The sequence below is a fragment of the Sturnira hondurensis genome, unplaced genomic scaffold, assembly GCF_014824575.4.
Source record: "Sturnira hondurensis isolate 20B ecotype Veracruz unplaced genomic scaffold, ASM1482457v3 Scaffold0021971, whole genome shotgun sequence".
Classification (NCBI taxonomy): domain Eukaryota; kingdom Metazoa; phylum Chordata; class Mammalia; order Chiroptera; family Phyllostomidae; genus Sturnira; species Sturnira hondurensis.
The window spans coordinates 546,695-560,505 of NW_028094602.1; the positions used below are offsets into that span (position 1 = coordinate 546,695).

At 47.4% G+C, this 13,811-nt stretch overlaps 2 protein-coding genes across 3 annotated transcripts in view; one reads left to right on the forward strand and one right to left on the reverse strand.

The window, feature by feature from the left end:
• UROC1 (urocanate hydratase 1) overlaps positions 1–7,648 on the reverse strand; it is a 51,388-nt gene extending 43,740 nt beyond the window's left edge. Inside the window, exon 1 of the mRNA XM_037034051.1 lies at positions 7,463–7,648. Coding sequence (XP_036889946.1) covers positions 7,463–7,588 — 126 coding nt within the window. The 5' untranslated portion in view covers positions 7,589–7,648. The remainder of the gene's footprint in view (positions 1–7,462) is intronic.
• A 5,036-nt stretch (positions 7,649–12,684) lies between these two features.
• Positions 12,685–13,811, forward strand: part of CHST13 (carbohydrate sulfotransferase 13) — a 44,602-nt gene continuing 43,475 nt past the window's right edge. The window contains exon 1 of one of the 2 annotated variants that reach the window (XM_037034045.1): positions 12,685–12,801. In XM_037034045.1, coding sequence (XP_036889940.1) covers positions 12,705–12,801 — 97 coding nt within the window. In that variant the 5' untranslated portion in view covers positions 12,685–12,704. The remainder of the gene's footprint in view (positions 12,802–13,811) is intronic. The other variant, XM_037034046.1, reaches the window with a different exon arrangement.

Sequence of the window (13,811 nt, forward strand, 5' to 3'; positions counted from 1 at the left end):
CAGATGCCCTGCAGGCCAAGGGCAGAGGCCTAGGAAAGAAAGGACAGTATGTTCAATGTGCCCAGAGGTCAAACACAGTGGGCTAAGACATACCCTGGGGAGTGAATGGTAGGAGTATCACTGGAGCCTTAGGAAAGGTGCGGAAGGAGGGAGAGAAAGAGAGGGACAATTCAGGAGGGAGCAGAGGGCCAGAACAGGCAAGGGAGAAAATGCCAGTTCAGGTTGTTTCAGAACCTTGAAAGGGTTTGCAGAGCCATTCCCTCATTTAATTTTCACATGGAATAAAAGCACATAATCCCTTCCCTCCTGGAAAAAAATGATCAGAAATATGAGTTTCTCCAGAACAGTGGCTAAGAATGTGCCCCCACAGGAGTCTCTCAAGGCCAGCAGGTGTCACAATCGCTCAGAGTGCTGGGCCCACTCCCAAAGTCTCTGCATTTCTGACAAGTTGTTTCCAGATGCTGCTGCTGCTGCTGCTGGTCTGGGGACCCCACCCTAGGGACCACAGCAGAACAGCAAGGAGAATGAAACAATTCAGCAGCCAGGATGACTCTCCTACCCTCGAAGACACACAAAAAAGTGTACTGCATAACTTATCCTTGGACACAAAGTTCAACAGCAGGTGTGGTTAAGATACACTGTGAGAAGTTAGGGCAGTGATTACTGTTCAAGGTCAGGGCCCGTTCTTCCACCTGTGCGTGTGGCATTTGGGCTACTTTCTGTGAGTTTTACACTTTGGCACAAAGGTTGCTTTTTTGTTTGATTTTGCTTTTTACTGGTTTCTAATCAGAGCTTGCCAGAGAAAGTGGGCATTAAGAAAAAAGTTTCCAAAGAAATATAAATTACACACGCACACACATACCACACACACATATACCACACAAGACTTAACCTTATTACAAGGGACCTAATATATTCTATCCTAATTTCTTTTATTTAATTTTCTAATGAATATTGGTTGCAACCCCCTTGGTTGATTTTATAGCCTGCTAAGAGGTGGCAGCTGCAGCCTGAAACCACTGTATTCACTGTTTTCACAGAAATGTAGGCTTTGTTACTTGGGCTAAACATGATATTTTACCAAGGTGCAAGATGAAGACGGCAGGTTTAACTCCCAAATGCTTTTGCAAAATTTTGTTCAAATAATCACATAACTCAAAAACACAACAAATGTTCCTGTCAAAATTAACAATTTTTAAATTGTGTCAGTTGATAGAAGTGACTCAACCATTCTGTAAAACATATCTAAAGCCTGTACAAAATTCAATCTGCTCCAAAATGAAGTGTTCATTTTGCCATAAATGTAAAGGGAATTCCAGCAATTTCCTGAATCCTAAATGCAGCACAAAAGCTGTTTGCCTATTTTTTCCTTGTATGAGATTCCCATTTTATCACCATTGACTGTTTCATTATTATGTGATTTTGTCTGGATATGACTTAATGTCAACTATTCCATATCAAGTTGTCTTTTTCTTTCAAGGATAAACTATATCTTTTTATCTGCAATTCATGTTTATACTTAGTTTAGGAAAGTTATCTTCTATTCCATTTTTGTTCAATAACTTTATTCCCTATGTCTGTAGGTACATAATAGACATGTGATAGTTATTTTATAGTGAAAAAATAAAAAAGCAGCAGCTCTGTTTGTTGGCCTGGATTTGATGCTCCAAGTTTCTGATGGGGGGCAGCTCTCAGCATTAAGATGAGAAAATGGTGTTCAGACAGGTTGTGTGAGTTTCCCACAGTCCTGCAACAGGCAGGCCTGAACTGGCCTGGGTGATGGCTCAGGTTCCTATGGATCCTGGGAACCTCAGTGCGGGAAAAGGCTCAGCAAGTGGAGTGATGGAGTCAGCCTCTTCCTTAGGAGCACAGAACAGTAGGCACAGCTGAGTCTAGTCCTTGCCTTTTTAAAAAATATTATTTATTTATTTATCTTTAGAGGGGAAGGGAAGGAGAGAAGGAGAGAAATATCAATGCATGGTTGCCTCTCGTGAGTCCCCTGCTGGGAACTGGCCTGCAACCCAGGCATGTGCCCTGACTGGGAATCGAGCCGCAATCATGTGGTTCGCAGGACCGCGCTCAGTCCACTGAGCTACACCAGCCAGGGCTAGTCCTTGCCTTACTAACTACTGCCTGTGTGGACTTGGATAGGTCACCCCTGTCCCAGTTTCCTTGTCTGTCAGCATGGCCTACTCGGCTGCATAGTTGAAAGGATTTGAAGAGATAATGTGCACTACCTGGCACACAGTGCCAGGCCTCTACCCACCTGTCCTTAAAAACGCAAAGCCAGGACCTGGGGAGTATTTCTTGCTTCCTGCTCATGTCTACCTTTGCACCTTCCTTGTTTGCAGGTCTTCAGTTTAATATCAAGTGTCACAGTGGAGAGCCAGAGAGAATCCTGCTTGGGAATTCACACTCTGCATGGTCAGCTGGTAGACTAATCATCCCAGGCTACCACAAGTTCTTCAGCTCTCCCCATCTCAGTCTACACCAGAGGGCATGCTATGCAGCATATAGAATGTCAGAGATGGATTTCCACTGGTGAGATTGGGGCCCATTAATATGTAATATGTGGGACAAATGGGTTCTTATTAGTAAAACCAGATGTATTCAACATATAAATTGGACAGAATATTCTAGATATCCCTGCACTCCCCAGCTTGTCTAATAAGGTCGGTGGCTTTTACTCTTAGGGACAGAGGACTAATTCATAAAAGGTCCTGTGTTCAGCCATTGGATTGGAGGATTCTGGGCACCTGATGGTGTGGTAAGCAGAATGATGGACCCCAAAGATGTCTACACCCTAGCCCCTGGAACCTGTGAACATGTGAACATGTGTGAACATTACATGGCAAATGAGACTTTACAAGTAAAATTAAATTAATGCTTTTGAGATGGGAAAGCATCCTGCATTATCCAGTGGCCCCCATGTAATCATAATAGTTATTATAAGAAGAAACTAGAGGGACAGAGGCAGAAATACAGAATTGAATTGCTGTGCTGCTGGCTGTGAGGATGGAGGAAGAGGCAGTGAAGTGCAGAAGTCCAGATGGTCTGGATGTTCTAGAAGCTGGAGCAAGGAAGCGAATTCCCACAGGAGCCTCCAGATGAACATGGCCCTGCTGCGTTTATTTTTTAAACTTGATATTTTATAACATGTGTAAATGCTATTAAGAGTATGTTTTGAACTTTTTAAACACATAAACGTAAACTGGGACAATCTATGTCATTATTTGTGCCCCCAAAATGAGTGTTGTGATACTCAATAAGACAGCAAAAGAATGAATATTATTTTAATATTAGTGCATTTGCACTAATATTTCTTGCTTTTAGCCCAGTGAAACCCATTTCAGATTTCTGACACCCAGAATTATAAGATAATAGATTTGTGTTGTCTTAAGCCACTATGCTTGTGTTGATTGGTTACAACAGCCCTAGGAAACTAAGAAGGCAGAGACAGAATCCTGTCTTGGAAGTAATATTACTTCTGCCAAGACCAAACCTTTCCTGCGTAACAGCTGATAACCTATAAGGATACCAGCCTGTGACTCTGTTAAGCTCCCAGAACAGGGTATGTGTGTATGTGTGTGTGTGTGTGAGAGAGAGAGAGAGAGAGAGAGAGATTTGACCTCGATCTTACTTTCTTTCATTCTAACCTAGCAGTGATCCTGTGAGGCAAACCTCACCTGCTTGGAAGTTTTTGACTCACCAATTCTGCCAAAATGATAGCCATTATCCAGTTGGTTCAGCTTTGTTTGAGTTACCCGCATCCCTGCACCCCTCTAACCCAGCATCCTTTGGGCTCTCAGTCAGCTCTGACCCAAACTGGAGCCAGACTTCCTGGATCCAAACTGTGGCTCAAGCTCTTCTAGCTGGAGGAATGGAGCCCCTCCAGGGGCTGCTGCTTCTGCACTCCTCCTCTCTGGGCTTCAGTCTGCACCAGAGTATCTGCTACACAGCATATGCACACACCCCCTCTCTGAGCTTCCAATCCCTCTCTCCAAAATCAGTGTGAGGATAGCACACACCTCATAGTGCTATCTTGGGGACTAACTGAACTGACATGCCTAAAACAGTGTTTGGCATACATACATGCCTTGTGAGTCTTAGCTATCAGAATGATCATCTCCCACACTCATGGCTCTTTGTGCTGCCAATTGTTTCCTACAGCCTACCTGCCCCTCTAGGAACTCTGCAGAAACCTCCACACTCTCTGGGAGAGTGCCCAGAAACCTTCATGGTATCCTCATTACTCACCTGGTAAAGTCCACACTACTCTTGGCATTCAGGATCCTCTATAATGAGGCTGGGCCTGGCTCTCTCTGCATCTAGTTCAGATTTACATAGGGCCACATCTACCCCTAAAATACTCTGGAAATGCCAGTCTGCATCTTCACTCACTTTCTCCCATTATCTCTAAGAGACCTTCTCAGATTTTCCAGTCTAAGAACCTTGCCTATGTTGCTAAGACCACCACCTCCCAGAAGCCCAGCTATGTTTCTTCTGTCTGCTGAACTCCTGTAAGATGTTGGTTTGGGTACTTAGCATATACTCTTGTTCACACATTCAACAAACAACTTCTAGTGTTATTGAAGAACCAGAAATGAGCCCCAAAGAGCCCCACACTCAAGAAGCTCAGCATAGTGTGTTAGTAGTGATGGGAACCCAGACACATGTGGGAAGCCTTCAGATCTGCTATCTGATGCCCAGCAGAGCCCCTTTAGGTAGGGCAGAGTTCAGAGAAAAGGTCAGTAAGAGAAATTGCGTATGGCAGATGGGAGGATGCTGAAGACATTTCTAACAGAGGAACTGGTTGCCGTATGTGACTGAATTTTCCTCAGCACTGTAGTTGTCCTGTGCTCATATTGAGAATAGAGTGGCTAAGATGTTATACATAGAGCATTCTCTATATTTAAACAGAGAAATGTACTTACAGAAGAGCAAAGAATGAAACACACTTTATTTCATCCAAAGGAAATAAAGTTATGAAACAGTTTAAAGAGTGGGGCAACTTTAAATGCATCAACAATGAACAATCTCAAAAAGCCTCTAACATGTATAAAATGTTTCTACTTATATTTTAAGGGCCCATATGTGAAATGTGTCTGAAAGGATACACTAAGGGAAAAAAGTCAAACTGTGACTTGGGGAGATGAAGTGGGAAACTTACTCTTTTATATTTAATTTACTTATCTCCTATCATAAAATTACCTTTAAAGTTAATATCAAAAGTCAAAGAGACATATTTCAATAAAAATATAGAAAACAAGCCAAAGGAAAAGTATAAAGTGAGCTGCTGATGAAGCTGTTACTGGGCCTGGAAACTTTCTGGGAGAACACTCTCACATTTTCCTCTACAAGAGAAACTGTTCTCACACAGAACCTTCTGTGGCCAGATGTGCAGGGTTTTCCCACACACACACCAAGTCTCTGACACCAGCTGGGTGTCCTACAGTTCAACTCAATTCTGACACAGTCTATCTGGAGTCATCACAGACCCCACAGGTTAAGGGCTCAAGCCCACATGACTGCCCCCTCCTACACATACTTCAGATGCCAAGGTGACAACCAACCATAAATCGGATCCCCAAGGCCCCCTTCAGGGGTTTGATAATTTGTTAGGGTGGTCACAGAACTCAGGGGAACACTATGCTTACTGGTTTGTTATCTTAAGAAAAAGAATATGATAAAGGATGCAGGTGAAAACCCAGACAAAAAGATGCAGAGGGTAAGGTCTGAGGAAAGGTTGCAGAGCTTCTGTGCCCTTTTCAACTCCGCCTCCACCCCCATCCACCAGGTAAGGGATTTTTATTGAGGCTTCAACACAGAGGTATGATTAATTATTAATTCATTCTCCAGCCCCTCTCCTCTCTCTAGACCATGTTGGGTAAGACTGAAAGTCTCAAACTTTGCTAATTGTGGCTTGGTCTTTCTGGTCACCAGCTCTCATCCAGGAGCCCACCTAGAGTGGCATCCTTAGAATAAAAGATGCTCTTAACTCCTATCATGCAGTAAATTACAACTGATTTAGGAGCTCTTGTCAGGAACTGGGATCTAAAACCAAACATTAGCAGGAAGGGGATAGGGAGGCAGATATAAATGCACGTATATTTCTTAATATTTCACAGGCACCAGCTGAAGGCTGGCTGACCCTGGCATCCAGACAGATTTAGCCCCTTCAGAAACTCAAACTCCCCAGACCCGCAAGTCACCCCTACTCAAGAGCTAGAGCTTAAGGTTCGTGACCCCCAAGCAGATGGCAACAAACACAGGCAAATCTGAGGTGGCCCCTGCTCCTCAAACTCCCAGGTGCCCTCCTTCCAGCACAAGACACCATGGAAGCTGACTACCAGCATAAAACCGTAAGGGTGTTATCAGAGATGTGCAGGTGGTGAAGTGCTCAGGCCCTCTTGGTCAAAGGTTGAGGCACTGGCGGCCAGCAGGGAAGCAGCTGAGTGGGAGAAAACATGAACCTTTGTTTTGACAAGGCTGAGCTGGGCCAGATAGACCAAGCGATGACGATGACAGATGTGGGGGTGGGAGAGGCAGAGTTCCCTGCCCCAATCCTTCACCAAGGCCTGCTCCTCTCAGCCCCACCTGCAGCTTCCCGCCTCTAGTTCCCACCAGCCCCTGCTCCCACCATTCCCCAGTGCCTCCCAGTGCCCTGTTTACCCTTTGTGGGAGGCACTTAGCAGAAAGTGGAGGGGACAGTCTCCCTAAGGGTAGCAGTCTTTACTCAGGGTGGGGTGGTGGGATTTCTCTCTTAATCTCTGTGCTTAATATTTTCTACTTTCCCTCTACACTTCCTGAAATTCCTGAGTAATTTTAAGTAAAGAGGATGTAGGGGAAACTATTTACATAACCTTGTACTTTGTTTCATCTGGTCTCCTTTATTACCCTGTGGCTTAATTATGTTCTTCCCCAGCTTACAGAGAAGACAAGTGGGATTCCCAGACAGTCCGATTGCTGGAGGTTCTGGCTGGAGGGACTGTGGGAGATCAAGTAGGGGTGGGTGCCTGGCCTCCCAACCAACTCTCACCAGTAACTTCCCCATAAGCAAAAACAAGAGCTTACCTACTCTAGGGTAGAATTTCAAAGTTATGTGCGTGTCTGGGTCAGGAAGGTACATGTTTTGCTGCTGCATGTTTGGGGCACTTCACACTGGCCCCAGTCCTCCGACTGGAAGCAGTCATGGCACCACCACTTTCTACAGGCGGGGTGACCTTGAGCCTCAGCGTCCTTATAAATGGAGACCATAATCCCACACCCAAGGGCAGTCATTGGGTAGAGAGTGAGGGATATGGGATGTCATGGAGTCTGACACACATGGGTTCCCCCACCCCACTGGAAGCTCCTAGAGACTTTGGGCCTCAGCTCTTGCAGAGAGAGGAAGTAGGGAATACCCACCAAGAACCATCCAGAGGACAAAGGGTCCCAGCAAGAATAGGGCTCAGCTTCTTACCTGCTCCTCTGCAGGGCTGAGGCCAGGGGTCCTGACTGGGGCATGGGGTACCCCAGCCCAGCGGCCCTGGTTCTCTGGGAGGGGCCACAGGGGCAGGCCGGAGCATAGCGCCTGGAGGCTAGACATGTCTGTCTGAGACTGAGGTGGAGGTTGGTTTAGTGAAGAGGTCAGGGAGAGACCAGGCAGTCAAGGTCTAGCTGGGAGGGAACCTCCAGCCCTAGCCACCTCCTCCAGCCCCTCATTGGGCCCAGGACCTGAAGTCATGTGTAGGTCACAGAGTCACTCACTGGCTGCTAGGCTGACTAGAGCCAGTGGTGGCGGGGGCCGGGGGCGGGCAGTGTTCTAGGGAGAGGCAGGCTTAATACAGGGGAGATGGCTAGGTGGAGTTTCATTTGCCCTATTAGTGGGCCTTGGGTGGGTTGTGAGTTTAGGATATGACTTTTAGGATATGCTGGGGTTTGTGTCTTGATGATGGGGAGCCATATGATACTGAATGTGGCACAGAGGGAGGAATAGGTGTAGAAAGCAGGCAGTGCCTCTTATATTCCTTCTCCCTGCCTCCAGAGTGTGTGTGGAGGGGGAGGGTGACAAACCTGGCAGTAGCCCACCCAGCAGCAGGTGTATCCTCCTTGGCTTTCATTACAGTGCATGCTGTCTCATCCCTTCCCAAAGCTCTGCAGATGGCTCTCCTCCCCAATTCCATTAATGACTCTGAAAGAAAGTGCTCCTCCTTAGTGCTGTGCTATGGACAGGAAAGTAAGGCCTAGTCCCACTCATATAGCCAGGAAGTCACTGAACTTGAATCCCAGTGGTTCTGGGAAGCAGCGCCCTTGGATGGGAACCTAGCTCAGCTCCAGACCAGTCCTGTGACCTTGGGACTAGTCCCAATCTACACAAATGGGTGGTAATTAACCACCCAAGCTGCAGGAGGTACAAATCGGTTATGTAAGCTCCCAGTGCAGGACCTGCCCCAGAAGGTGAAAAGATCAGCTAACACCTTCCAAGTGCTCACACACTTCTGAGCACACCACATGAACCAGTTCACTTTGTCCTCTCATGTCCTGTGGGTTTTACTGCCCCATTTTATGAATGTGGAAACTGAGGTCTACAGAGGTGATAGGACTTTCCCGAGGCCACACAGGTAGTAATGAGTAGAGCTAGGATTTCAACCCTTGGGTCTGAGAGGCCTGGCTGTAGACCTTCTCTAGGTTACTCCTGCTCTGGCTGGCACAGTGGGCCTGTGGTTGTCGGGGTCCTCACCAGCAGAGAGGCTGCATTGAAGGGCAAGCAAGCAGAAATGCACTCTTGTTTACTTCCCAGCATTCATTCATTCACTCTGTCTTTCAAACAGGGTTGACAGAGCACCTTCCTGTACCAGGCCCAGTTGATGTCCCCACCAGTTCTTGGCTGCTCTCTACCCACCCCTCGTGGCATGCACTGTATACATCTTGGCTGTCAGTGGCTGGCACTTGCATCTTTCTGTTGGAGGGATGCTTCTGTTGGCTTAGGGCCTGCTCATCCAGTTCAGAGGTGGGCTGGAAGGGCTAGAGAAGTGACAGCTTTTCCCCAGCTGCCCTGGGAGTAGCCGGTAGCCAGTGACAGGGGAAATGGAGGTTTGTGGATAAATATCCCAGGTCCCTTGGCTTTCCCCAGGGTGTGTAGGTGAGTGGGTAATAAGTCTGGGGAAATGTTCTGTACTGTCTCCAGTCTCCCAGTAGAACTGGGCTGAGTCCTCCCACTCCCAGTACCACACCCTTAGCTGGTGACTTTGCTCTCCTGGCCCCACAACCTACTACCTGACTAGACAAGCATCAAAAAACTAGCAGTACTTAGCCTTGGCTGGTGTAGCTCAGTGGATTGAGCATGGGCCTGCGAACCAGAGGATCGCAGTTCGATTCCCAGTCAGGGCATATGCCTCGGTTGTAGTCCAGTTCCCTGCAGGCCAACTCCCAGCAGGGGATGCACAAAAGGCAGCCATACATTGATGTTTCTCTCCCTCTCTCCCTCCCCTCTAAAGATAAATAAATAAATAAAATCTTAAAAAAAAAAAAAACTAGCTGTACTTAAACCTCCCCTCAGGACTTGTTTCTGGGGAAGCTTCTTCATACGAAGCTTCTTCAAGAGAAGCCAAAGTTCTAACAGTTTGTGTGAAATCTCCTGACTTTAAATGTTTGCAAACAATTAAAAAAATTAGGCTTTGTATTGAATAAGGTGAGTGGAATGTATCAATGCCAATGTCCTGGTATTGGGACATGAAGAGTTTAATTTTTAAAGTAATTGCACATACTATTTAAAAGAATGAGGATCTCACAGATGGTAACTATAGCTGATTGTTAGATTCAAACCCTGGCTATACCACTCACTAGCTTCCGTGTCCTTAGGGAAGTTACTTAGCCTCTCTGCTTTGGTTTCCTCATTTATAAACTGAAAGCAATAACAGTTCCTATCTCATCAGATGCATCTGAGAATTAAATGAGATAATACATGTGAAGGTCTTAGAATAGTGTCTGGCACAGAATAAGCACCAGAAAAGAGTAAAGTATTGTTATTTCCTAATTGTTGCCACCATCAAAAGAGCAAGGAGCAGAGTAATGTATGTTGTACAGAATACACAAGAAAGAAAAATGTATATATGTTTACCTCTGAGCAACACACAAGAACTGGAGAGAGATGGGGAGGGAAGGAGATTTTCACTGTAAAACTCCTTAGCATTTCCAACACTGTCAATGTGCTAAATAACATGGAACAGTACATTTCAAAATAATTAATTTTGTTATGTGCATATAACTTCAATTAAAAAAATCTGGTGTTTTTAAAGTTGGAGCCTTGGATAAACCAAATAAATAAATCTTAAAACTATTAAGGAGCAAAGGAAGGCAGGCAGGCACTTCAAGCTAACCCCAGGTACCCAGGACTCCAGGCTACTCAGATCCACCGACCACTGAGCTCCAGCATGAAAGGGTACCCTCAGGGAAAGCCAGTGCAGGCCAGCCCAGTCCCACCCTTCAGATGCAGCAGGATGAGACCCCTACTGAAAAGCACCCAACAAATCCACTTCCCCAATTCCCTCACCAAATTTGACCCACGAAATTGTGAGGAAAATGTAAAATGGTTTTTTTAGCTGCTAAATTTTAAGGCAGTTTTTTACTTAGCAACAGCAATGAATCCCTGCCTCAGGGCCCCCACAAGGGCCATTACTCCGCCTGGGAAGCTCCCCCTCCCTCCTCCTACATCTAATGGTCCTCCTCACCTGATTCACATTTCTGCTCAATGTCACCTCCCTGAAGCCTAGTGTGTGTAACATAGACACTTCCCATTTCTTTATCCAGCTTTTATCTCCTTCGCAGTACCATTTACCACCTGTCATAATTTTATATACTATTCTTATTTTCTATGCCCTCTCCCATCTATAGAACAAGGCAGATATACTCAGAATGTATCTGCCTTGTTCTCAACACTGAAGCCTAAGAACAGGGGGGGTATTCAATATCTGTTGAATGAATGAATGCATACGAACCTCTGTGAGAGGGCAGAGGCTGCAGAGGGCTCTTTCTAGGCAAGCTACTTAGGCCCTGGGCTTCTGGTGGGGCATATTCACCCTCCTACCCCAGGACTCAACACTAAGGTTCCACCATGGCCCTCCAAGGATTTTTCTGGACAAGGATGGGTTGAGATGTTGTTCTCAACTTTAGCCACCAGGTGGCAGTCCAGGAAGCCGAGACTGCCCTAAGCACCCCAGAGGCACGGACTCCATCCTACAGAGAATGCTCGTCTAGGGGGAGGCTCAGGAATGCAGGTATAGATTAGATTTGGGGCATGCTGAGGGTGTGGATGACATGGAATTCCTGGGTCCTGGGATCAGAGTAGCAGCAGCCTTCACTGAGGGCTAGTCCAGGGGTGAGTTAGCAGCTCCCCAAGGCTCTCTGTCCAAGTTCCCTGGAAAGCCATAATAAGGACCTTCTGGATTTGTTTGAGATCTGGGTTTCCCATCCCTCTGCTATTTAAGACCTATCATCACTGTTTGGTGCCATATCTTTAAGCCAAAGGAAAAAAATCCAAAAAGAACAACAACAAAAAAAACCCTACTATTTACTTGATGTGCTTCCTTAAATAGACCTTTAAAACTTATATAAAGAAAACAGGAAGGAATTTTACATCACCACTGTAACTTACCAGAAATAGGCAGTAACTATAAAAGTATCACTCAGATCAAGTACTCAGATGGCACTTACTGAGTGTCAGATGTGTTCCAAATGTCCTATATCTCATTTAGTCCTCACAACACCATGAGGTGTGCCCTAGTACTATTCCATTGTCCAGGGAACTGGGGCACAAAGAGGTTAAGCTATTTTCCTGATCTTACACAGGCACCAGCAGGGTTTGGAGTTACCAGATTTTTCGAGCTGTTTAAAAACTGGAGTTTACTGCAGCAGTCTCTCCCATACATTCACAGGGCTAAGTGTTGGCTCAAGTGCTCACCCACACATCTGTGCACCTAGCACCAGCTGCACCCTCCCATCCCCTGCTAGCCTGCCTTCTGGGCAGCAAGACCCTGGGGTCAGTCCTGGTCTCCTCACCCCACAAGTCTAGCTGGATGGGTTTATCTTTCCAGGGCTGGACTTTACTCTTATCCTCTCACACACTGGAGTCTTCGGCAAATTCTGAGTGTTCACTGGAGTCTGGGGCAGTTGTGAATGACCAGGTGAGGCACAACGGTCCTGTTGCCCATGGGAAACAGAAACTGAGACCTTCACCTCTTCTTCTGAAGTCTGGCTAGGACCTGCACGAGTCAGAATCCAGGCAAGACCTGGAGCCACCTGTGGAAAACAAGGCTACACAGTGGCCTTACGGGGGAGGAAAGGACACTCTTAGGTCCGATCCTGAGGATGAGGGCTTCCTGGATAGTCCTTTACAGATCCTCGCCAGTACAGCAAAAAGAGGGGGCGACAGAGCTCTCTCCACCTAGACTCCATTCTTCGCAACATGGACGGCTGTCCCGTTTGATCCTGGGCGGCAGGAGCGGGTGTGGAGACTGGACAAAGCCCGCCACCCGCTCTCGCCCACCTCTCCAATCCCCAGAGAGTAGTGCCACGTCTGCGTGGCCCCCGAGACCCTCGCGCGACGCCTTGTCCAGCCCCTTGCACCGCCCCTTTGGTTTGCGCCGCCAGGAGGGCAGGGCGGGTCTTGGGCTGGCATCGCCGCTCGGCCGGACACCGGGACTGTAGCACGGCGCTAGCACAGGATGGGCAGGCGCCGCTGGAGGCGGTTGGTGCTGGTGGCGGCGAGTCTGAGCGCTGCACTTCTGCTTCTGGGTGCCGCGACCCGAGCACTGCTGCCGGGTGAGTGCCAGATGGGGGGTGAGGGGCTCCCCACCCGTGGCCAGACCCCTCGACGAGGCAGAAGCACCTGTAGTTTGCTCCCGAGCTACAGGATAGGGATGGGATAGGGATGGGTGGGCTCAGAAATGCTCTACATAGTCCACCTGTGCCCAGCTCCCCACATGGTATCTTTGGGAGTTGGTATCCCAACGCGGCCTGTGCTTGGGGACCCGGGTCAGTGGGTGGGGGAGTGCCCAACGAGGAAAGCAGTTTCCTTTACCTTGTCCCATCCCCTTATCGCTGGGAGCCCCCGCTGGGTCAACCTGGCACTCTGAGAGAGAGCTGGAAGCTTCTGCGTCCCTATGGTCGTCCCTCTGGGCGACTGGAGTTGCTCCCTGAAGTGCCCTGCTCCGCCCTGAAGTTCACACTGACAAAGACTTGAGGTTCCTTTGCATCTATTTCATGGTCTGGTTGGAGAAACTGAGGCAGCCAGTCAAGACTCCCCATGTGCTGAGACTTCACTGGTGTCACCTCCTCAGATCTTCCCATCCAGGGGTGTCAAGGTCATTTTCACCAGGGGCCACATCAGCCTCGAAGTTGCCTTCAAAAGGCTGAATGTAATTTTAGGGCTGTATAAATGTAACTACTTCTTAACAGTTAAGCCAGGGCTCAGTGCTGCTGCCAGATAGAAACAAGGTGCAGGGTGGAGGGTGACAGGATAAAATTGGGTTGAGGACTGGATTTGGCCTAGGGGCCTTATATTTGTCATCTGTGCTTTAACCCATTTAACAGAGGAACAGGCTGGAGAAATGAAGGGATGGGTGTGGATGGCTAACATGCTGGCTGCACAGTCTCCTACTCTTTGCAACTGTGCTGCGTGTGACATTGTTGACCACATATTTGCTGGGCACCTCCTGGTGCTAGGACTCTGTCTAGGGCTGGAAACACCATTTTGTAATATCCCTGCCCTCACAGATCTTATGTTTTTCATATTAAAACCCACATCTCCAGTCTCCATCATCCATCACCAA